The 25,157-nt window shown below is 42.0% G+C and overlaps 1 protein-coding gene and 1 pseudogene across 1 annotated transcript; both read left to right on the forward strand.

Annotated features, from left to right (window-relative positions):
• Positions 1 to 648: 648 nt before the first annotated feature.
• LOC133882615 (mediator of RNA polymerase II transcription subunit 22b-like) lies at positions 649 to 3,774 on the forward strand (annotated as a pseudogene).
• Positions 3,775 to 10,818: 7,044 nt separating this feature from the next.
• Positions 10,819 to 23,920, forward strand: LOC133881138 (dirigent protein 1-like). Its single transcript, XM_062320094.1, has 2 exons — positions 10,819 to 10,909; positions 23,460 to 23,920. The coding sequence occupies exons 1-2, from the start codon at positions 10,819 to 10,821 to the stop codon at positions 23,918 to 23,920; spliced, it is 552 nt and encodes a 183-aa protein (XP_062176078.1).
• The last annotated feature ends 1,237 nt before the right edge of the window (positions 23,921 to 25,157 follow it).

Genomic DNA, 25,157 nt, shown 5'->3' on the forward strand with positions numbered 1-25,157 from the left:
CCGCACAACATAGGCTGTGAGACCCATTTAATCCAAAAATTACTCTTAGCAGCCTCACTACTATAACAAAAAAATTTGGTGAGTGAACAGTATTAACCAACAATAGTGAGTACTGTTTGTTTACTCATTAAATCATTAAAAAACTATAAAAATTTTGTCATTTCTCTCTATTTGTTTGTTTGTTTGTTTGTTTGTTTTTTTTTTTTTTTTTTTTTTCTCACATAGAGCTATGTTTCGTTCTGCAATATTTTAGGTTAAAAGTGTATTTTTTTTTTTTTTTTTTTTTCTCTTAAACTACAATATTTTCACACTTTAGACATCAATCTAGTGCTGTACAAATTTATTGTTCACATATTCCAACATATTTTGTGGAATTGAAGAGGCATGTTTGGGTAGCATTTTATTTTTGATTACTTTTTAAAAACATGTTTGGATAGATTTTTTAAATTCAAATTGTACCTGAGTTTTATCAAACTTTTTTCAATTTTGTCTTGATTTCTCTAAATCATCTAAACATAATTTTAAAAAACAAATTTTCTTAATATTCACAATTTTAAATATAGTAAAAAATAATATAATAGAATTAAAAAAAAAAAAAAAAAAATTCACACTCCCAAGCCCATGTCTTGCATTCAGTCATCCGCTCTTCCTTCCTGAGTGTACGAAAAGAGTGATTATTTTTTCCCGGCAATAAAAATCTCTAAAGAAAATACCCTCTCGACTTTCTCTCAGCGTTGAGGCCTCCATCTTCGTCCCCCCTCTCCAACGGTTCATCATCCATCATTTTCTGTCTTGAGGGTTTTCATTGATCTGTCCGCGCCATCATTTAACCTCAATATAATTTCTTTAGTTTCTAACAAGTGACAGTAACTTCGGAGAGAGAGAGAGGAGGGAGGAGGGGTAGGAAATGAATAAAGGCGGAGCAGGAGGAGTCGGTGGAGGCGGCGGCTTGGGAAGTGGGGGCGGTGGTGGCGGAAGTGGGCCCACCGCAGCGGCATCCGCAGCTCAGAAGCAGAGAAGATGTTGCTGCAGAGAGTCGAAAACGACATTGGCAGCATCGTGGACAACTTCAGCCACCTCGTCAATGTCTCCCGGGTAATCTTTCCCTGTTTTTTTTTTTATTTTTATTTTTAATTTATATTCGTTCTTGTGGATGCATTTTCCAAAAATTACCTACTTTTTAAAAAAAAAATTAAAAAATTAAAAAATTATTTACCATGATTGTTTGTTGCTAATTCATGTCCGAATGCTTCAATAATTTGATTATTGTCTGACATGAGTGGAGAGATGAATCTTCAAGATCCAAAAAAACTAATGGGCCATCTCATAAACATATTAAACATATCACATGGAGCTGAAATTAGAAACCACAAGCATGTAGGACGACTCTCATATTGAGTTAATTGGAAAGAAAAATACTTTAGGTACAACAACTTTTTGCTACAATCCCTTGTAACAAAATTTGACATGTAAATTTAATTGTTTAGTGATTGACAAGACAGTTTGGATGAGTGCCAATTAGACTACCACGTTAGTTTGTAAGAGATTTGTAGTAAAAGGCTGGGAACAAAGCGAAGGTAATGGAACTTTTGTTTTGGGTGATTTTCACCTACTGCGGTCCCATACTACTCACTATAAACATGTTTTGGATGTCACTACTTGATTGGATTTGTGTTCTTGCCATTCCATTTGTACATGTTGGTTTATGTGAAATTGGCATCCACATGTGTGAAACATTCGAGAGCTGATCACTGGAGATGTTATGCCTTGAGGCATTGGGCTTTATCATCTAGTGCATTGTGCCATTACTATCTTGAGTGAACTTTACAGAAAGGTGAGTGCTCAATGCAAGGCATCTTGTCAAGGTGACACACAACACAAGCATACCCAAAACTGAGATTGTGATTCATCACACATGCTGTGTCGATGAGCGCTTACATATAGGGGCTGCCTAAAGAAACAGATGGGTTTGATCATTCAGGAAAAAATATTTTTTTAATAGCATACTCATTCGCTCATTTTTTAGTTTAATTGAATGATCACAACTAGCTTTATGACCAGCAAAGAATAGAAAAGAAACCTTATCTGGCCAAGCCTAAACATATTCAGCTTTGAATTTTTGTGCCAATGAGTTCATTGCCTTGATTTAATGAAACTGGAATTTTATTGTTGACTATTGATAATGTTTTGCAGTTATTTTGAAACTTGAGTTTTTTTTATATGTTTTGGTTTGCTGCTTATGTTTGGTGACACCTTGTCCTAGGGGGCCAGCAAGGATCTTTTCTATTCTTTTATTTATGAACGAGAAATTTAGATATGTAGAAGGGGAGGGAGCCTTATTCCTAATATTTGCAAAGCGTAAAAGTAGGAAAGGGAGGTCTAGGGCCTCGACACCTTTCCAAATTGTGGGAAATAGCAAACCAGGATCTTAACAGAATGTGGAGATTAAATATATAACAACACGTTCAAAAGCATTGGTCAGGGAGCATTATTCCTAATATTGTCTGAGGTGTAATATTAGGAAAGCAAGGCTGGGATCTGATTGCCTTTCTAAATTGTGGGAAATAGCAGACCTGGCTCTTAATAGAATGTGGAGAGTAAATATATAATAACACGTTCGCTAGTATTGGCCAGTTTAGGTTTGAAACTACCATGTTAGTACTGGTGTATACTGCAAAAAAGAGGTTAGTGATCTTCCAAGGGATTATTTGGATTTTCTTAAGAATATCAGCTATAATTTTGAAATATGTTTTTATAATTTCTGAAAAGTTGTACTCTATATGCTTGGAAGTTCTATGAAATAAGACATGTTTTGATACAACCTTGTATACTGTAGGTGAATGATCCACCAGTCAGAAATTCACAAGAATCTCTCATGATGGAGATGCGTGCAGCTAGAATGGTAAGAGCAGTTGCTGAAATCGCGTTCGTCTATATTTAGATTTGGAACTTGGGAAAGTTGTTATGGAGAAAAGAGAAGGTTTTAATTGCCAAGGAATTTGGAGAGATTTCACTCACCACAAATTTAACCTATATACTGGGCCTAGAGTAAATATGAGCTTGGCAAATTCAGGGGTGTCCATCCTTTGACAATTTATGGATGAGTCATTTTTTGGGTAGGATTCTGAGTTTGTTGCCAAAGTAATGCTGTCAATTGTGGATTGAAAAGATAGAAATGTTAATGGTGCTTAGTTGAAGTCTCTCTGGCCTCATCAATTTGACCCTGAATAAATTTGCAAGCTTTCTAAACCTTTTGTTATTTTAGTTACTAAATGCTTACACGTTCTACTGTAGGTTCAAGCATCTGACTCTCTACTTAAGTTAGTGTCGGAGCTTAAGCAAACAGCAATCTTTTCTGGATTTGCATCCCTTAATGACCATGTGGATCAAAGAACATTTGAGTTTAACCAGCAGGCAGAGAAGACAGACCGCATGTTGGCTAGAATTGGAGAGGAGGCAGCTGCCAGTCTTAAGGAGCTTGAATCGCATTATTACTCTTCCGCGGACAGGACAAGTCAAACCCTGCAGCTGTGAACCTGGGGATTTAAATGAGCAGAAAAAGAGCTGCCGCTGTTCGTTTCTTTGAAGACTACCCACTCCCTTTTACTTATCCCTCTTTTTGGTGCCATTTTGACACTAACTGGGACTTATAGTTTCTTTTATTTATGAAGGACAATGCACTGAAGATTAGATGCTTGTGCCTTTTCTTACAAACTTTTGTGGCCAAATTCTTGAGCCAAAGAAATAAGGTAATAATTCGGTAGTTTATATTTAGCGGCCCCAAGTCATCACGTCGCAATGAGCCTCTTTCATAAATTTTGAGGATAATTACACTATTGGTCTCTGAGATTAGCCTAAAATTACAAATCACTATATGGTTCAAAAAGTTCATAAAGGGTCTTTATGGTAAACTATAATTACAAATTAGTCCCTGAATAGGTTTTCCATTCACCAAGTTAACAGATTTTGTTAGTCAGTCACGTCACACTCAATAGAAAGCGACATGTGTCTATTACAATAAAAAAAATATAAAATCTAATAAAAATATAAATAAATAAAACAAATATATATATATATATATATATATATATATATATATATATATATATATATATATATTTTGAAGGGGTGGCTGCTGGATCGGCAGCCACCCCTTTGGGGTTGGCCTGGTTGCCCCCAGCCAATGGGGTTGGCGTGTGACCACCCCTAGACGTGGTCAAGGGTGGCCAGAATGCCTTTGGTGGTGGCCGTGCGCCACTCCCAGAGGTGATCGGGGGTGGCACGTGGCCACCCCCCGGTAGCTACCCCTTCAATATTTTATTTTTTATTTTTAAAAATATTTTTGGTTTATTTATTTATATTTTTATTAGATTTTATATATTTTTTAGGGTTAAATACTCCTATGGTCCATGAGTTTTAGAAACTTTATTTTTTAGTCCCTGAATTTCAACTTGCATCACAGATGATACATCAGTTTTGGAAAATGACCAAATTAGTACATCGGTTAACTTCTCCGTCCAAAAATTAACGGTCTGCCATTTGTCAACCTCAGAAGTTGACACGTGGCACTATATATAAAAAAAAATCTTTAAAAATTAATTAAAAAACTTTTTAAAAAATTGAAAAAATTAAAAAAAAAAAAGGGGTGGCTTGGTCACCATGGGGGTGGCCGGCCACCCCCATTTTGGCCAAGGAGGTGGCCGGCCGGTTTGGAGTGGCCGAACCACCACCATGGGGGTGGTTCGGCCCTTGGGGGTGGTTCAGCCACCCCCAGATCGGCCGATCTGGGGGTGGCCGAACCACCCCCAAAGGCCAAGGGCCAAACCCTCCAAATTTTAGGGTTTATTTTTCCCGTTTTGCCCTTGGGGTGGCCGAACCACCCCCATGGCCCTTGGGGGTGGTTCGGCCACCCCCAAGGGCAAAACCGATCTTCTTGAATTTTTTTTTTCCCTGTCCAGGGAGTGGCCAAACCACCCCATGGGGTTGGTTCAGCCACCCCAGACCAGCCGGCCACCTCCTTGGCCAAAATGGGGGTGGTCGGCCACCCCCATGGTGGCCAAGGGGGTGGCTTAGCCACCTTTTTTTAAAAAAAAAATTTTTTAAAATTTTTAAAATTAATTTTTAAAGATTTTGTAATTTTAATTTTTTTATATAGTACCACGTGTCAACTTCTGAGGTTGACACGTGGCAGACCGTTAGTTTTTGGACGGAGAAGTTAACCGAGGTACTAATTTGGTCATTTTACAAAACTGATGTATCATCTGTGATGCAAATTGAAACTCAAGGACTAAAAAAATAAAGTTTCTAAAACTCAGGGACCATATGAGTATTTAACCTTATTTTTTATTATAATGAACATGTGTCAGCTTCTTATTAGGTGTGATGTAACTGACTAACGAAATTTGTTAACTTGGTGGATGAAAAACGTGTTCAATGACTGATTTGTAATTATAGTACCACAAGGAATCTTCACGAACTTTTTGAATCACAAGGATTGATTTATAATTTAGGCCAACCCAAGAACCATTGGTGCAACTATCCCTAAATTTTGGACCTCTCAATTACGCGGTAGAAAGGTTATATTGTAGTTTTGACTTTAAATTCTCACTTTCAATATATAGAATAATAAATAAATAAATAAAATCTCCAAATTGGTTGATTTTTATTTATTTATCTATTTTTTTAAATAGTCTATTAAAATTACTATTATCCTTACAGCAAGTGTTTCCCAGGTTAACTTTTAATAGGATTAACATAGATGTCCGCCAATAAGATTAATAATGCAATTCTCAAATGTATTTTTTTAAAAAAATAAAAAAATATAGTATTTTAAGAGTAAAAGTTAATTTAATAGATGGAGCTTGGAAGGGAATACTCTTATTTTTGGAGAGAAGGGATCACTTTTATTTCCATTGCCCCACACCTATGGCCTAAGGGACCTGATGGTTAAGGCCCGTTTAGTAATCCTCCTCCCCTCCCCTTCTCTTTCCTTGTGGAATAATTTATTTTTTTGAGTGAAAGTAAAAGGCGATTGTTGTGATATAAAGTAGAAATAATTTATATGGAAAAGTAGAAAAATTTTGTATTGTAGTGGATTTTTTATTTAAATAATAATAAAAAATTGTTGATGTGATATAAAAAGTAAAAAAGGTTAAGAATGTTTTGAGTTGATGTTTTTTTGAAAAAGGTAAAAATAAAGAGAAGGAGGAGGGGAGGGAGTTATTAAACGGGGCCTAATCTTATTCCCATTGGCCTACACGTGGCCTAGGAAAATGAAGTACTGCTGGAATAGAGAGACTCAACCCCTAAGGGCCTAGGCCTAGACCTGATGATTTCCCGCCTCCCCCTAACTCAGCGACCCTTGAACTTGTAGCAACTTGGCCAAACATAGCACCCCCAAAGCCCCAAAACCCAAAGTAGCCCAAGAACTAGATGTGCTGGCTACGACCAAATCAAATCCCGCCAAAGGTTGCACCACGTTGTAATATCGGGCTTGTTTGGCAAAGACATGTACAGAACAGAAAAGAGTAGTGGGTTGTTAGTTTTGGAATTAGTAAAAAGTGATGATGTGATATAATATAAAAAGAATTTGTATAAAAAAGTGAAAAAAATTTGTATTGTAGTGAATTTTTTTATTTGAATAGTAATAAAAAATTATTGATGTGATATAAAAAGTGAAAAAAGTGGGAATATTTTGATGTTGATTGGTGGTAGAAAATATAAAAAAATAATAAAAAAAATGTACGTGAACAATAACAGCATTATGCTGCTCTATTCTGAAGCTTGTCAAACAAGCCCATCGTCCCAGAAAAAGGAATAATCTCAGAATGAAAATCAAGAAGATTATAATGTCAGAAAATTAAATTACTTAGTCCCAACGCAGGGTCGGATTAATAGATTTTGAGGCTCAAGGCAACAAATTTAAGTGAGACATTTTTTATATTTAAATAATAATTAAATTTATTTTAAATGTTTATATTATATTTTTTATTTAATATGTAAATTAGAGCACTTTCTTCTATTCGTAAAATGTATTTTATTTATTTATTTATTTTTATTTTTTTATAGGGAAAACTTCAATTTACCTCCATGAAGTTGTTACCAATTTGCAATTCTATCACCAATATTTCAATTTTGTTAATTGCACCCCATTAAGTTTCAGAAATTTTCAATTTAGAGAATTCGTCCAAATCAATCGTCTAACTTAATGAATTTCGCCTCACATGTCGCGCACGTGCCCTTTTTGACAAAATTGTCCTATTTAAAATGGCACCTTTTTGGACATATGGAAACCAAAATTATGTTATGCAAAACGGTGCCGTTTTGTAAGTCTTTTCCAAGCTTCAAAACGACATTGTTTTGAAGACAAGTCCTAAAACATCGTTCGGCCTCGTCAGGGAAGACGGCCTCGATCGTCTTCTAGACCCACTTTGATTTCGGCCGAGAGGAACTACTGGTATTTGGTTCGTCGATTTCGGACAATAGGAATTGGTGGTATTTTTTTCGTTGATTTCGGCCAACAGGAACTGCCAGTATTTGTTTCGTCGGCCTCCAGTGACAAGGCCGTGTAGTTGAACGACTCGGTTGAAATTGACGAAACAAAGTACTGTCGATTTCGGCTTATGCTAGGAGGCCTTCGCGCTGGCATCCGCTGCGCAATCCATTTCCTTCAAGGACGACCCACTCACTGCCTCCCGACGAGGCCTTCTTCCCCGATTGTTGTTTTAGGGCGACGACGTTTTGTATCAAAATGATGTCATTTTGTAGAGGGAAATTTTGGTTTTAGTGTTTCACAAAACGGCACCGTTTTGTAGAGGGTATTCTTGTCCATTTTCATCACTAACAGGCATGTGAGGCGAAATTTGTAAGTCAGATGGATGATTTGGACGGAATCTCTAAATTGAAATTTTTTGAAACTTAATGAGGTGCAATTAACAAAATCGAAACATTTGTAGTAGAATCGCAAATCGGTGACAACTTCATGAGGGTAAATTGAAGTTTTCCCTTTTTTATAACTTATTAGATATAGAATGACTTATCACTTGATTCAAATACCTGAAATAATAAGATTAAAAGAAAAAATAAAGAGAAAAATGAAAATAAGTTATATAAAGAGTAATTTGTAATGAAATTTAATGTGACAAAAATGTTGGACATTGTAGACTCTCCGATGGTATAATTTTATCTATTATGCATAACGCAATCGGTGATAATTTATGCACTTTCAAGACTTTTCATATTCTTCTAAACACTTGATTCAAATAAATGTTGGAAAAAAAATTATGCTCTTTATATTTTCATGAATATAAAAATGGGGTTTTTAGAAAGAGTAAATAAGTGAAATTTATTAAAAATTGATAGACGTTGAGATTTTCTGTGAAGATGAATAATGAAACTTTTAATTTGAAATTACTTTTTTCATAATTTAGGGTCTTAATTATAAATTGTTTATTAAATTTTTACCTCATTAGAGTTTTAGTATATATATAAATTTTTATTGTATAATTATTAATTAGGGGCTGAGAATATTTATTGTGTTTAAAACTTAAAAAATATGATAAATAATAATATAATGGGATCGATTAAGGTTTGACAGAAAAGAAGTTTGGGCTACAAAAGGGAGTGCCCACAAAAAGCTGTTAAGGTACCAAGGCACACGTCCCTATGACAAGATGACATCATCTCTTCCTTGTGGTGGTCTACGTTGTAGTCCCAATGAGCCTCTACTTCTTCTTCTTCTTCTTCTTTTTTTTTTTTTTTTTTTTTTTTTGGTTGAACGACCAATGAGCCTATCCTAACTTTGTTGAATTGGGTGTGTGATCGATGATTTTGATAAAATTGTGATTTTAAAAATTATTTTATTTTTTGATGAACATTTAATATACATATAGCATTACTCGTAATATCCATCCATTCAAACTAGCCACAACTTTTTAATCGATCATTATCTCTTACAATAAAATAAATGACATTGTGGACCACCTCTCTAATAAACGAGATCTTCTTGAAAAAAAGAAAAAAAAAGAAAAAACATATTAAATAATTTTTGTAAAATGACATGTTTCAAATTTCTAAATTTAAGTAAATTTTGAACAATATTAATGGTTTGCTGAAGGGTCACATTCAAATCTTAAAGGGCAACTAAAGAATTTTGGAAACGAGATGGAATCAATAGATGAAGGGTGAAGGAAAATTTATTACTCAAAAAAAAAAAAAAAAAAATTGTATCTCTTAGATAGCATAGATGTTAAATGCAATATACAGAAATTTCGGGAGATTATATCATTATAAAAAGAAAGAAAAAAAGTCATAATTAATGACTTTGAGAGTTTTGTTCCTTGGAAGGGGGAGGTTCCACGCCTCCCTCCCCCGGTGGTGTTTTTTACCCCTCCCCCTTGCCCTTTTCGGCTGGGGATGGTCTTTTGTACCTACTTGGCTCGTGCTAATGGAGTGTTTGTTTTCTTCCAGCCATTAGGTTTTTAGAGTTTTTGTTCTCCTGGGTTAGATCCGGTTGTAGTTGTTGTTCCCCGACAGAAGACTAAATGGGATTTGGGTTGTGAAGCGATTATCTAGTGTGTTTTTCTGGTGGAGTGTTTGATCGAGATTTCTTTGTTTGGGTTTCATTCTTTAGTGTAAGATCTACTCTCTTCGGCGGCTTCTTCCAAGACATGCGCCTCACCACAGTGGTCGTCGGCTTCTTCCGGTCCAGCAGCCTCCAGCCACGGTCGTGTCGGTCCTTCACGCTCCGCACGTGGCCTACACGCACTAGGGAAGTCTCTCCCTGGACCGGCGCTTGTGGGTCACAGCTTGTCTTCCAAGGCGAGATTGAGGGTTTTACGGTGGATCCGAGGTCTTCCGGCGGATTTCTGCTGTTAAGGAGGTCTTTAGTGGCGGCTCGTGTGATACACGCGCCGTCGCTGGCGATGGTGCCACCCGACGCCGATCCCGATTTGTGCTTCTGGTTTAGGGTGTTTTATTTTTTAAGTGTTTTTTTTTCACAGTTTGCCTTTATGATGCTGAAAAGTTTCTGGACTATTTTTTAGCCTAGGTGCTAGATCTGCCCTCTTCTATTGGTGAGTTGTGCTGTAAATGTAAAGAGTGGCTCATTGTTGTCCCTGTAACGATTTTGTATTGTTCAGGTTGTTGTATCAAGTCAGATTTATTTGGCTTAGGGTATTAGGGGTCTTGAACCTTTTGTTTTGTCCTTGCCCTGTGACTTTATTTCGTAATATATGATGGCATGTGCCATTTGTTCAAAAAAAAAAAAAAAAAAAAAACAAAAACAAAAGAAAGATAGACCAAGTAAGAAATTTCTCCTGAAATTTCTGTATATTTTAAAATATATTATCTCTTTTCTCAAAACAGAAATGATTCTTCTACATCTTTTGTACACTTTTCCTACATCTCATCAATTCTATGTGCGTCACTTTTTCATTTTATATCTATATTACTAAAAGTTGATTGTTAAAAAAAAATGGTTAAATATCATCCCTCAAGCTAGAAAGGCTTGAATATGTTCTCATTTCCTTTATTTCATTAATAAGAGAGCCAGATAACAAAATATAGAATCATTTGATAACTAGACAACAAGGCTCCCTAACCCCTCTTCTAGTTTCTAGCTCCAGCCAGAGACGATAGTGCTTAAACAAATCCCTTTAAGAAATGAATGAAAAATAACTTGTTGACTAGTCAGCAAAAAACATCTCCCTCTCCTAATTATAAATAGAGACCATAACACTAACTCAGAAATACAAACTCAAAGTCAATTCTATCCCTAGCTAGCCTTGTTCTTGATTGCCAACTCAGTACAATCCACCCATGGCACAAAACTTTCTACCAAAAAGAGTCACCAGTTTATTCTTAGTATTGGTTGTAGCCACCGCCATATATTTAGCAAAAGCTGCCGACCTTTGTTAGGGATAAAATCAACCCTAGAGACACGTGGATCCAATGACATCTCGGAGTTATGTCTCGGCTACTTGTTCCGCATGGTTCTATCCAGCAAAGGGAAGGACGTTTAGGTCCGAAGACATCTCGGAGATATGACGATGTCTCGGTCTTAAAATTCCAGGTTACGGTGTGTAAAATATCCCGAGATCTCCCAGCCAAGATGGAGTGAACGTATCTCGGATATTTGTGCCTCGGAGTAATAACACCTCGGTACGATATCGAGTCGGTGCGGTATCTTCTCGGGGTGATATCCATTGGATGAGTCAACATCTCAGAGTATAAACATCTCGGACTTACACAACCCTGTTATGGTGCGGATATATCCCGAGATCTCCAGGTAAAAGCAGAAACGTCTCGGATATCATCACCTCGGAGGTCAGCTGAAATGTGCTACAGTCTCTTAGGAAGGTGCCATGCGCCACACCCGTCTCAGAATTCGATAAGGATAGAATCCCAGGAGATCAGGGATAAACTACAGATCCATGATTTATGGGATAAGATGATTATTGACATGGAATCGAATTTAAAGAAGTACAAACGCAATCAACTGCGGATTCAACACTCCTATTCAAATTCCCAGAAGATATGATGAAAATTCAAACCGGGCTAGGACTCCTCAAACTCCTAATCCAACTCAATGTCAAGAAGGTCCGGCCTATAAATAAAGATCGTCACACCAGGTATAAGATACGAATTCTCTAAGCTCTTGAGATTAAGATTAAGGATTCTATACAGAAAACCTTTTAGACTGACTTAGGCATCGGAGTGGGCGTGGTCGGCACCCCCGACGAGTTGTTTGTTCCTTTTTGCAGGGTTGAAGTGTTCGGTAAAAAGTCAGGCAGCGAATCCTTAGGCGACACGTCACCATACCGAAAACTGTACCAACAGTTTGGCGCCGTCTGTGGGAACGATCAATTGTTCTTACGAAAAACAAATCCGCAATGGTGACGACGAGACGTTCCAAATCGATCTTAAACGAAGTGCCGCCAACCAGCCGAGACGATGCTCGTGGAGAAGCAGAATCTGCGGATCCAGAGGCTCGAATAACCCAACTGAGTCAACAGTTAGCCCAGGCGCAGAAGAATGTGGAGGATTTGTTGGCTCAGAACGCTGTGCTCCTAGCCGCACGAACTCCGCCGCCCAATCATGATGTAGCCGATGGGACAAACCACGAAGGTTCAGGAGAGAGAAACGGGCGGAACGAGAATCATGACGGGCAGAACGAGAACCATGAAGAGAGAGCCGGGCGGAACGAAAATTGTGGAGAGCCCATCAATCCGGTTCCACCCACGGAGGCAGAAAGGAGGTTGCAGAAGATGGTCCAGGATCTGGGCGCGAAATATGATATGCTGTCAAAGACGATTGACCAGAGGCGTGATGGGAAGGAGTCCCTTGTTGACAACCTCTTCCAGCACAAGGAATCCATATTCACCGAAGAAGTGTCCAACTGCGACTTACCCGGAAGATTCAAGGTACCTAACATTCCTGTCTTCTCTGGCAGCGAAGATCCAGTGGAGCATCTGGACAATTTCAGGTCCCATGTCTCCCTGCACAAGACACCAGATGCTGTGGCATGCCGAGCTTTTCCTCTCACCCTGTCAGGAAAAGCCCGAGATTGGCTCAGGAATCTCGCACCAAGGTCGATTGATTGCTTCGACACCCTTGGACGAAAATTCCTGGCCCAGTTCGTATCCGGGAGAGCTAGAAGGAAACCCCGAGGGTACTTACTCTCTGTGCAGCAGGGACCAAATGAGACTCTAAAAGACTATCTGTGGAGGTTCAACCAGGAGAAGCTGAACACAGAGAGTGCACCAGACGACTTCATTTACGGTGCAATCTTTCAAGGCTTGAAAAAAGATGGACCTCTGATGGCGGAATTGGCGTTGAAACCGCCGAAAGATCTTCAAACCTTTATGGTGAAGATGGACAGGTACATCAACCAGGAAGAAACGCTCCGAGCTCTCCTCAGTAATTCCCAGCAACAACAGCAGCCGTCCACTGAGAAGCCTAAGAAAAAGAAGAATCCTGAGCCAGTACAGGATGCTGGTCCCGCAGAATATAAGAAGGTGAAGAAAAATTTCGGAGATTATAAGTGGACACCGTTGAACACCTCCATCACCGAGGTGCTCATGGAACTCAAGAAAGATCCGAATTACCAGAAACCGAGACCCATTCAAGGAAATCCCCCTCCATACTTGGCTCACAAGTACTGCGCCTTCCACGATTCACACGGTCATCTGACCGAGCAGTGTGTTTCATTGAGGCAGTTGATCGAGAAATTCATTGAGAATGGGAAGCTAGTCCGATTCCTCGCCAATGAGAGGAATCGACAGGAGCGAGATCACTATCCGAGGCCTAGGAGGGAAGAAGATCGGGATAATAGAAGAAACTATCAACCGAGACAAGATGAAAGAAGAGAAAGAAGCCGAGAGCCAGCACCTCGGCCTCGGAGGGATGAAAGAAGGGAGAGAAGTAGAAGCAGGCCTCGGGGGGCACAGCAGGGCAATATCCCTATCATCCACACCATCTCGGGAGGATTCGGAGGAGGAGGCGAGTCCAACTCAGCTCGGAAAGCATACGCCAGGCAGCTCGATGATTTCGAAGTTTACTCGGTCCAGAGGCCCCCAAAATCTCGGAAGTATAACCCTCTGGTTATAGGGTTTTCTGATGATGATTATGCTGGAGTCTCGCTTCCGCACACAGACGCCCTCGTGGTCACCTTGACCATAGCAAACTATCAGACCCGGCGGATCCTCATTGACACTGGGAGCTCGGCTGATATTCTGTTTAAATCAGCTTTCGATCACATGGGTGTTCCATTGGAAAAGTTGGTTCCGGTCTCGTGCCAGCTACAGGGTTTTGCCGGAGAGAAGGTGTTGCCTCTCGGTTCTATCGATTTACCTGTGACAGCCGGGACTTATCCAAGGCAAAAAGTCATTATGGTAAAATTCCTAATAGTTGATAAGGTCTCGGCCTACAATGCAATTATAGGACGTACGGCTCTCAACGATTTCAAAGCGGTGACTTCAACACCACATCTCAGCATGAAGTTTCCAACAGAAGAAGGAGTTGGAGAGGTAAAAGGAGACCAGAAGGAGGCTAGGAGATGCTACAATCTGTCCTTGAAAGATACCCCGAGGCAGCACGGTCGGGGGGAGAGAACTAAGGAGGATGGAAAATAGCAATCACCGTTGGGGGAGCCTGTGGAAGCCTTGGAGGAGTTCGAGATAGGCGACTCGGGAAACAAAATTCATATAGGCTCACAACTCCCTCAACCCCTGAAGGAAGATCTGGTGGCGTTCTTGAGGCGCAACAAAGATGTATTTGCCTGGAGCCATGAAGACATGCCGGGGATTGATCCCTCGGTTATAGTCCATAAGCTGAATGTGGACCCAAATTATCGCCCTGTGAAGCAGAGAAGAAGAGCTTTTGCCGCCGAACGAAACACGGCAGTTGCTGAAGAAGTAGAGAAGTTGCTGAAAGCTGGATTCATCCGAGAGGTAGATTATCCCGAATGGCTGGCCAATGTAGTGCTGGTAAAGAAGTCCAACGGGAAGTGGAGGATGTGTGTAGACTTCACCGACCTGAATAAAGCATGTCCGAAGGATAGCTTTCCCCTGCCTCGGATTGATTTATTGGTGGATTCGACGGCCGGGCATGAGCTCTTGAGCTTTATGGATGCCTTCTCGGGGTACAATCAGATCTGCATGGAAGAAACAGACCAGGAGAAAACTGCTTTCATCACAGACCGAGGACTTTACTGCTATAAGATGATGCCCTTCGGATTGAAGAATGCTGGAGCCACATATCAACGACTGGTGAACCGGATGTTTCAAAGTCAAATTGGCCGAAACGTTGAGGCATACGTAGATGACATACTGGTTAAGAGTGTTCGGGCAAACAAACACATAGAAGACCTCCGAGAAACTTTTCGGACTCTAAGAAAATACAACATGAAGCTCAACCCCGCAAAGTGCGCTTTCGGAGTTTCTTCAGGCAAGTTCCTGGGGTTTATGGTGTCACAAAGGGGCATTGAAGCTAATCCAGAGAAGGTCAGAGCTGTCCTCGAGATGGAGGCCCCGAGAACAACAAAACAACTTCAACGACTGACAGGGAGAATTGCAGCCTTGAACCGTTTCATATCACGGTCGACAGATAAGTGCCTTCCCTTCTTTAAAATTTTACGAAAAGCATTTATATGGAGTGAGGAGTGTGAGGAAGCTTTCGAAAAATTGAAGGAATATCTGGCCAACCCACCACTGTTGAGCTGCCCAACCGAAGGGGAGATTCTTTATCTCTATCTGGCAGTCTCTCCCTCAGCAGTAAGCTCGGTGCTAGTCCGAGAAGATTCAGGGGTTCAGAAACCGGTCTACTTTACAAGCAAAGCACTTCATGGTGCAGAGGGGAGGTACCCTCGGATCGAGAAGTTAGCGTTCGCTTTAATCATTTCAGCTAGAAGATTGAGGCCATACTTTCAAGCTCACGCTATCCGAGTTTTGACCGAGTATCCAATGAAGAAGGTGTTGCAAAAGCCTGACCTCTCGGGAAGGTTAGTCAACTGGGCGGTGGAGCTCGGACAGTTTGATATCGAGTTTCATCCTCGGACGGCTATCAAAGGACAGGCTTTAGCAGATTTCCTGGTAGAATTCTGTAACATTCCTGAAGCAGAAGAACTTCCTAAGGAGTCAACCTGGGTTGTGTTTGTAGATGGCTCCTCTACACAGAGCAGAAGCGGAGTAGGAGTCCTCCTCAGGAATCCCGAAGGGCAAGAATTCGGTTTTGCTGTGAAACTGGACTTCGTTACAACAAACAATGAAGCTGAGTACGAAGCGGTGATAGCAGGTTTGGCATTATCCCGAGAGATGGGGGCAACCAATGTCGAAATCCGAAGTGACTCTCAGGTGGTCGTAGGCCAAGTCCAAGGGCAATTCGAAGCACAAGAAGATAGAATGGCCAGGTATTTGGAAGAAGTACGGAGATTCCAGTCCTATTTTGAAAGGTTTGTCATCACAAAAATACCTCGGGAGGAAAACATTCGAGCTGATGAATTCTCAAAGATCGCGTCGGGAACAGAGGAAGAGATGGAAGCGTCGAGAAGGCAAATTATTGTTCTGACCGAGCCTTCGATAGCCCCGAGGACCAAGGTTATGGAAGTAGACTCAGCACCGGAGGAGCCAGAGTGGGCTAGGGACATTATCCAGTTCCTTAGACATGGGTTGTTGCCCGAAGATAAGGTTGCAGCTCGGAAGGTGAAGATACAAGTAGCACGGTTTTGCCTCCTCGGGGATACACTGTACAAAAGAGGATATTCCGAACCCCTTCTCAAATGCCTCTCCAAGGCCGAGTCGAATTATGTCCTCAGGGAAATTCATGAAGGAGTGTGCGGAGACCACTCAGGAGGAAGGATGCTGGCGCAAAAAACCATCCGAGCAGGTTACTATTGGCCCACGATCAAAAAAGACTCAGCTCTTCTTGTCAAAGCCTGTGATAAATGCCAGAGATTCGCAAGAATCATGAAAGCAAGTCCCGAGAAGCTCATCCCCCTCACTTCTCCATGGCCATTTGCAAAATGGGGGGTGGATATAGTTGGTCCGATGCCGGTAGGAAAAGGTGGACGAAAGTTCTTGATTGTAGCTGTAGACTACTTTACTAAATGGGCGGAAGCAGAAGCATTAGCAGCTATAACTACTGCGAATGCCATAACTTTCCTCTGGAAGTCAGTGGTGTGCCGGTTCGGGATTCCCCATGCTTTCGTCACAGATAATGGGAAGCAGTTTGACTGTGAACCGTTTCGGAAGTGGTGTTCGGAGCTCCGTATCCGAAACCATTATGCTTCGGTACAATACCCGAAGGCAAATGGTCAAGTAGAGGCGACAAACAAGACCTTGGTAAAGATCCTGAAGAAAAAGCTTGATAAAAAGAAAGGAGCATGGGTTGATTACGTTCCAGAGGTGCTATGGTCGTACCGAACCACCAGAAGAACTCCAACTGGCGAGACACCATTCTCACTTACATACGGAACCGAGGCGGTGATTCCCGTGGAAGTAGGATCTCCAAGCTTCCGGGTGGCTCACTACAATCCAGGACTCAACGACGAGAATGCTAAGGTACACCTGGACCTGTTGCAGGAGAAAAGAGACGACGCTCATGTCACATGGGCGGCATATCAGAATCGAACGGCTCGGTACTTTAACAAACAGGTGGTGCCCAGAAAGTTCCAAATCGGAGATTGGGTACTCAGGAAGGTGAGCTTGATGACGAAAGATCCAACGGAAGGCAAAATGGGACCTGGATGGGAAGGCCCCTACAAGGTAATAGGATGCCATCAGAAGGGAGCTTATCGCTTGATGACCGAGACCGGAAAGATACTTCCAAGATCATGGAATGCCGAGCACCTGAAAAAATATTTTATGTAGTTCATTGTTCTCTTTTTTTCAGTTTTTTACAAACAATTTCATATTCAATAAAGAATGTCTATTCCCAGTATCTACTGACAATCGCAGAAATCCAAGAATCAATCCGATTTACATACTTAGGAAAAGTCTCTCGGTCACTCAGTACCGAGAGCAGGAAAAGCCTCTCGGTTTGCCCAAAACCGAGAGCAAGAAAAGTCTCTTGGTCATTCAACACCAAGAGCAGGAAAAGTCTCTCGGTCACTCAGTACCGAGAGCAGGAAAAGCCTCTCGGTTTGCCCAAAACCGAGAGCAAGAAAAGTCTCTTGGTCATTCAACACCAAGAGCAGGAAAAGTCTCTCGGTCACTCAGTACCGAGAGCAGGAAAAGCCTCTCGGTTTGTTCAGTACCGAGAGCAGGAAAAGCCTCTCGGTTTGTCCAAAACCGAGAGCAGGAAAAGTCTCTCGGTCACTCAGTACCGAGAGCAGGAAAAGCCTCTCGGTTCATTCAACACCAAGAGCAGGAAAAGTCTCTCGGTCACTCAGTACCGAGAGCAGGAAAAGCCTCTCGGTTTGTTCAAAACCGAGAGCAAGAAAAGTCTCTTGGTCATTCAGTACCGAGAGCAGGAAAAGCCTCTCGGTTTGTCCAAAACCGAGAGCAAGAAAAGTCTCTTGGTCATTCAACACCAAGAGCAGGAAAAGTCTCTCGGTCACTCAGTACCGAGAGCAGGAAAAGCCTCTCGGTTTGTTCAAAACCGAGAGCAAGAAAAGTCTCTTGGTCATTCAGTACCGAGAGCAGGAAAAGCCTCTCGGTTTGTCCAAAACCGAGAGCAAGAAAAGTCTCTTGGTCATTCAACACCAAGAGCAGGAAAAGTCTCTCGGTCACTCAGTACCGAGAGCAGGAAAAGCCTCTCGGTTTGTTCAAAACCGAGAGCAAGAAAAGTCTCTTGGTCATTCAGTACCGAGAGCAGGAAAAGCCTCTCGGTTTGTTCAAAACCGAGAGCAAGAAAAGTCTCTTGGTCATTCAACACCAAGAGCAGGAAAAGTCTCTCGGTCACTCAGTACCGAGAGCAGGAAAAGCCTCTCGGTTTGTTCAAAACTGAGAGCAAGAAAAGTCTCTTGGTCATTCAACACCAAGAGCAGGAAAAGTCTCTCGGTCACTCAGTACCGAGAGCAGGAAAAGCCTCTCGGTTTGTTCAGTACCGAGAGCAGGAAAAGCCTCTCGGTTTGTCCAAAACCGAGAGCAGGAAAAGTCTCTCGGTCACTCAGTACCGAGAGTAGGAAAAGCCTCTCGGTTCATTCAACACCAAGAGCAGGAAAAGTCTCTCGGTCACTCAGTACCGAGAGCAGGACAAGTCTCTCGGTTTGTTCGACACCAAGAACAGGAAAAGTCTCTCGGTCTTTCCAAAACCGAGAGCAAGAAAAACCTAAAGGTCAGTCCAATAAAGGCTATCAATGCCAGTCCAATAAAGGCTATCAATGCCAGTCCAATAAAGGCTATCAATGCCAGTCCAATAAAGGCTATCAATGCCAGTCCAATAAAGGCTATCAATGCAGGATTGCAGGTTTTCGGAAGGACAAGAGCATCCAGGAAAGAATCTGCCCACGTCCTTTCCTTAGACAACCCGAAGTGGTCATGAAAAGAACACTAAGACAAGAAAACCTCTCGGTTAGAGGTCTCCAAATGTTGAAAGATTGAAGCCTTCAAAGATAAAGAAATTAAAAGAAAGGTAAAGCTCAACAATCTAACTACCCACCTCAAACGACTTAGCCTGCGGTCGCAGACTAAGATTGTGGGGGGTAACTCATTAAGGTAAGCAGGAAAGTCTGTCAAACACCGAGAGCAGAAAAGGTTTTTCGGTTTATCCGACACCGAAAACAGAAAAGAAAATGCCTAAGCAGAAGGTAGAAATTTCATTCAAAAGATATCTTATTCTAAGTTTTATACAAAGAAAAATGTACAGGTAAAGAAAAGAGAAGATAAAAATTCAAGAAAACAGCTTCTAGCTAGCAGGATCGTCAAGAGGGTCTTCTTCGGGAACTGGCGCGTCAAGACCCCAATTCGGAACGTCGGGCATGAAGTCCTTACCAAACTCCTCCATCTCATCAATGGCTTCTTCTGGAAAACCTACCAACATCGGATCAACCGTCTCGGGATCAAATTTATATTGAGGATTTGTCACCAAAGTTCGAAAATTTTCGAAACCCCAATGACAACCCCGACCCCAACTCTGATCCCGAAGATAAGGCGCATAGCTCAATTGCTTCTGATAACGTTTAAGCTTTGCCCGATCGGAGTCATATCTAGCCCTGAGACGAATCAAGAGACTCTCCGAGTGATCCTGCGCCTTGAGAGCTTTATCCCTCTCGGCTGTAAGTCTTTCAACCTCATCTTTGAGTTTGTCCTTTTCAGCCTCGGCACTCAACGCATTCTTGCACGCCTCGGAGCATTCATTCTGCACAGCCGACAAACGAATAGACAATTGGTCCGCACGATCCAGCTCGGAAGAAAGACTTTCAATAGAGCGAGCGTATCGACCGTTGGCCTCCGCCACTTCGTTACTCAAACGAGCGTTAGCAGAACGCATCTCGGATATAATTGATTCCCGGGACGCGAGTTCCTCGTCCTTGGACTGAAGAAGAGACTTCAGCGCCGCAACTTCATCCTCTAAACCCGAGATGCGGGCTTGAACTTCGGGGGAAGGAGTGGGCGGAGGCGCAGGACAATTTTCGCACTTCTGCCAGAGGGCAGTCATCTTCACAAGAAGCTGTCAAGAAAAAAGTAAGCAAAGTCAGAATCGGGATGCAAACAGAATAAAAAGTCCTAGCTCCAGAAACTTACCTGATAATGAGAGATGAGAATGCCTTGGGCGATCTTCTCGGGAGAAGACGCCCCTGCATTCCCCAGATATCCCTCGGGGATTAAGTTCTTTATGGCCTCCATCGGATGACCCAGAAGACCCCTGCCCAAAATCTCGAAGCCGGCCGAGACCCTGGAGGAAGAGCTAGGACCCATTTGAGGTACAGCCCCGGTGCTTGGGCTGGCCTCAGCACGAGACTCGCTCCTAGTAGAAGTCTCGGGGAGCACGCCAGCTTCAGGAGTAACGTTCTCGGATTCGATCCGAGACTCCTCAGCCACTCCAACATGGGGAGTTATTTCGGGTTGATCGGGACTTTGAGTTCCAGGAGCAGATCCCGGCACCCCCTGATCAATCACTTCCCGAGAGGGGCAAGGCTCTTCAACGTCCTCAGCCTCGGACAGTCCAGTAGGAGTCTCGGTTTGTATAGGCGCAGAACATGAAACTCGGGGGGTGGAGTACCCCGTTTCAAGATTTTCTTCAGGGGGTGGTGGTGTTTCTGGACGTTCCGAAGAAGGAGTTCGGGGAGTACCTTCTACTTCAGATTCTTCAGCCAAAGGCTCGTCTAGGGGGGTGCCGACTTCTTCATCCATCTCTTCGAGAAAGTCACCACTTGAAGCGACAGGCTCTTGACGCACTTCCTCTTTGTCGGAAGGTATTATAACCGCTTTACCCCACAATCGCCCGGCGTCCGCAAGTCTTTGAGCCATTCGGTCCTGGCCTGTAAGCTTCCGTTTCCTGGCCGGATGCTTTACCCTACGCGCAACTGGGACATCTCGGGCCTCAGGTACATTTCCTTCTCCTTCTCCAGACCTCTCAGGTACCGCACATTGTTCACCATGGAACGAAGCCTCGGAGCCAGACTCATCCCGTGAAACAAAGGAAGGAGCAGGACTAGCCTCGGGAATGAAACCCCGAAAGCTGGCAGACCCCTCTTCAACGCTTACCCTAGGTGATGGAGCCGAAGGAGGAGTTCTCCTCGCACCCGAGGCGGCCAAAGGAATCTTCTGTTTCTTTTGTGCAGGAACATCCCCGAGAACTTCCTCAGGTGACCTCTTCTTAGTCATAGGTCTCGGGGATGGAGGGGCTTCATTCCTCTTCTTGACAGCTCCCCTCTTGGTGATTAACTGTTTGTCTCTCGGAATGTCATATCCGAGAAACTGCCTCATATTCTCCTCGGTGACGAGATTGTCAAAATCGACTTCTTCAAACTTGTCGGCCTTGACTCTGGCAGCGGACCACCCACTTATCTCCTTAACATCCTCCAGTTCGGATACAGTGAGCGAAGGGGGGTCACTTCGGTCAGGTCGCAACAACTGCCAAGTCCGAGGCATCATACGATCTTCAGGAAGGAGAGTACCTTCGGGGCATTCCCACTCCCCGGAAACTCTGAAAAACTGCATCTCCCAGAACTTGTTGTTCGTCAGCCCACTCTTGAGCTTGATGAAAACAGGCGGGTGACGGCTGCAGAGTTCAATCATTCCCTCTGCAGTCTGCCTCGGCCTATAGATGTGGAAGAATTGCAGGATGTTCATCTCCTTCTTTAACACAAGCCTCCATAGGATGTAAGAGGCAAACAGGTACCGCCAAGCATTTGGCATTATCTGACTGGGCGCGATCATCAGAAAAAGAACGAAGTCTCGAGCAATCTCCGGAAACGGTAATCGAAGCCCAGCAAGAAACATCCTCTCATAAAGGGTAATATCGCCGCCATTAATGAACCGAGCTCCAGGCGCCTGATAGAACATCTTCACAGTTGGAGAAATTTCATAGTTCGAGCGAAGGACACCCTCATGCTTCGCGAAGATGATGGAATCGACCCTGCTCTCCAAAGGAGAAAGATCCACAGAGCCGTCGGGTCTCTTTGTCCGAACCCGAGACGAGGCTGAGACAGCTTTCTTGGGAGCCATGGAAGAAAGAAGAAAGGCAGAAACAGAAAAATACAGAGAAAGGAAAAGTTTGGGGAGGAAGACGACAATGGAGTATCGAGAAAAAGAAGTATCAGTGAGTGAACAGTACAATATCCCAACTTTAAACGCCTCCACTACCACGTGTCCGAAATGCCAAAGGGCGCTGTCGATTCAAAATTTCCGAAGAGGAAAAGGCGCGCCTTCCGTAAATTCAGCATTAAATACGCTGCCTCGACGATACCATTTAATGATGACAAAAAGGCGGCTGTGCAGAGATGACGTCGACGTTGGGAAAAGAAGCGGTCAAATTCAAAATTTGAACTGTTGAAAAGACGCGCCCTGCGCAAACATCAGATACAGACTGGCAGCTGGAAAGTAATTCTCTTATTTCCGTTTATTTCTGAAATTAGAGAATTAGGGGGGTAACTGTTAGGGATAAAATCAACCCTAGAGACACGTGGATCCAATGACATCTCGGAGTTATGTCTCGGCTACTTGTTCCGCATGGTTCTATCCAGCAAAGGGAAGGACGTTTAGGTCCGAAGACATCTCGGAGATATGACGATGTCTCGGTCTTAAAATTCCAGGTTACGGTGTGTAAAATATCCCGAGATCTCCCAGCCAAGATGGAGTGAACGTATCTCGGATATTTGTGCCTCGGAGTAATAACACCTCGGTACGATATCGAGTCGGTGCGGTATCTTCTCGGGGTGATATCCATTGGATGAGTCAACATCTCAGAGTATAAACATCTCGGACTTACACAACCCTGTTATGGTGCGGATATATCCCGAGATCTCCAGGTAAAAGCAGAAACGTCTCGGATATCATCACCTCGGAGGTCAGCTGAAATGTGCTACAGTCTCTTAGGAAGGTGCCATGCGCCACACCCGTCTCAGAATTCGATAAGGATAGAATCCCAGGAGATCAGGGATAAACTACAGATCCATGATTTATGGGATAAGATGATTATTGACATGGAATCGAATTTAAAGAAGTACAAACGCAATCAACTGCGGATTCAACACTCCTATTCAAATTCCCAGAAGATATGATGAAAATTCAAACCGGGCTAGGACTCCTCAAACTCCTAATCCAACTCAATGTCAAGAAGGTCCGGCCTATAAATAAAGATCGTCACACCAGGTATAAGATACGAATTCTCTAAGCTCTTGAGATTAAGATTAAGGATTCTATACAGAAAACCTTTTAGACTGACTTAGGCATCGGAGTGGGCGTGGTCGGCACCCCCGACGAGTTGTTTGTTCCTTTTTGCAGGGTTGAAGTGTTCGGTAAAAAGTCAGGCAGCGAATCCTTAGGCGACACGTCACCATACCGGAAACTGTACCAACAACCTTAAAGAAACAAATCTATCCTTGTACTTCCAAGACATCTCAGCCTTTAGCGCCGCCAATGCCACGGTCATCCCAGTTGCAGGTATTGCCGGCAAGGCTTGGACATTCACCCAATTTGGAACCGTCTTTGTCACCGATGACTTTATCACCGAAAGCGCAGATCCAAATTCGCCTGAAGTTGGCCGTGCCCAAGGCATGTACGTGACGGCGGGGTTGGACGGGTTGAATTCACTTGTGATGATATCAATAGTGTTCACAAATAAGGAATACAGTGGAAGCACGTTGGAAATACAAGGTGTTAGCAAGCAATTTGAGGCAGTTAGAGAGGTTTCAGTGGTGGGTGGGACAGGGAAATTCCGGTTTGCTAGGGGCTATGTGACTTTTGAGACATATTCGTTCCATGTTCCAACCCACCACGCTGTTATTCGGTGCAACATGACAGTGCAACATTACTAGTTGAATATCGCTTATCCTTTATGTTATATATATATATATATATATATATATATATATATATATATATATATATATATATATATATATATATATATATATAGAACTCTTCTCTGCATCTTACGTTCACTATGTTGTTGTTGATCTAGGATTGTTAACTTCATCTTGATTACCACTTGATCAGTGTTTGCCTTGGACTCTCTGTGTGGCTTGAGATAGGATATCGTTGACAAATCCCAAGGTCTAACCAACCTTTTATTTAAGGGAGAAGGCAGAAAATCATACAAGAGTTAATTATAGATCTAATTAATACCAAACAAAATGCCTAAGAAAACATCGATCAGTAATACACCTCCCTACCTAGGCTTGCCACGAAAAATCCAAGCATTCTTTTCCCTTCCTCATGGATGAGTGGATTATGTATCAACTTCGAGTCGTTGCACAAAAGAACGTGGTTGTATTGGATTCCCATGTTTGAAACTAATCTCTTTGATAAACCTTTCTTCATATCAAAATTTCCAACACTTCATTGAGTGGGAAGTTCCATTTTCATGCATCTTCCTAAAAACCAACATTGTATTTGATTCCCATTTTGTAATGTAACTTGAACGAACAGTTAGTAAATGTTATACAACCGATCACAATCATATTTGATTCCCCTAGTGTGAGATATGCCCCCGACACATGCAGACGATTGGTAAGAAATTCTCTTAAGGAGCCCTTCTTTGATTATTAAGGTGGAAAGAGTGTTCAAAAGCGCATATATATATATATATATATATATATATATATATATATATATATATATATATATATTTTGTACTTGAGCCATACACTTACGATCATAATGCACCAATGTCCACGTAGGCCCACTCTATTGATATTGACTCGATGATGTCAATTTTTATAAGTATTCAACGATATATATATATTTTGTACTTGAGCCATACACTTACGATCATAATGCACCAATGTCCACATAGGCCCACTCTATTGATATTGACTCGATGATGTCAATTTTTATAAGTATTCAACGATTTAATACTATATATACTTATACATAGTTAGTACCAAAACATTGTAATCAACAACCATTCGATCTCGTACTCAATGAACCGCGTCTGAATCCATATTCCATGTGGAACTTGACTTCAATATCAAATGATACAAAATTTAAATAGAACTTACTCTTAAAAATTGGCTTACAATGAAAGAGTACCAATAATTTATATACAGATAA

The sequence above is a fragment of the Alnus glutinosa genome, chromosome 11 (genome assembly GCF_958979055.1).
Source record: "Alnus glutinosa chromosome 11, dhAlnGlut1.1, whole genome shotgun sequence".
NCBI lineage: Eukaryota > Viridiplantae > Streptophyta > Magnoliopsida > Fagales > Betulaceae > Alnus > Alnus glutinosa.

Excerpts from the sequence above, each read along its gene's own strand:
- LOC133881138 (XM_062320094.1), top strand. The coding sequence starts at position 10,819 with ATGGCACAAAACTTTCTACCAAAAAGAGTCACCAGTTTATTCTTAGTA. Across the intron at positions 10,910-23,459 it reads TTTAGCAAAAGCTGCCGACC|ACAACCTTAAAGAAACAAAT; the intron begins TTTGTTAGGGAT and ends GAAACTGTACCA.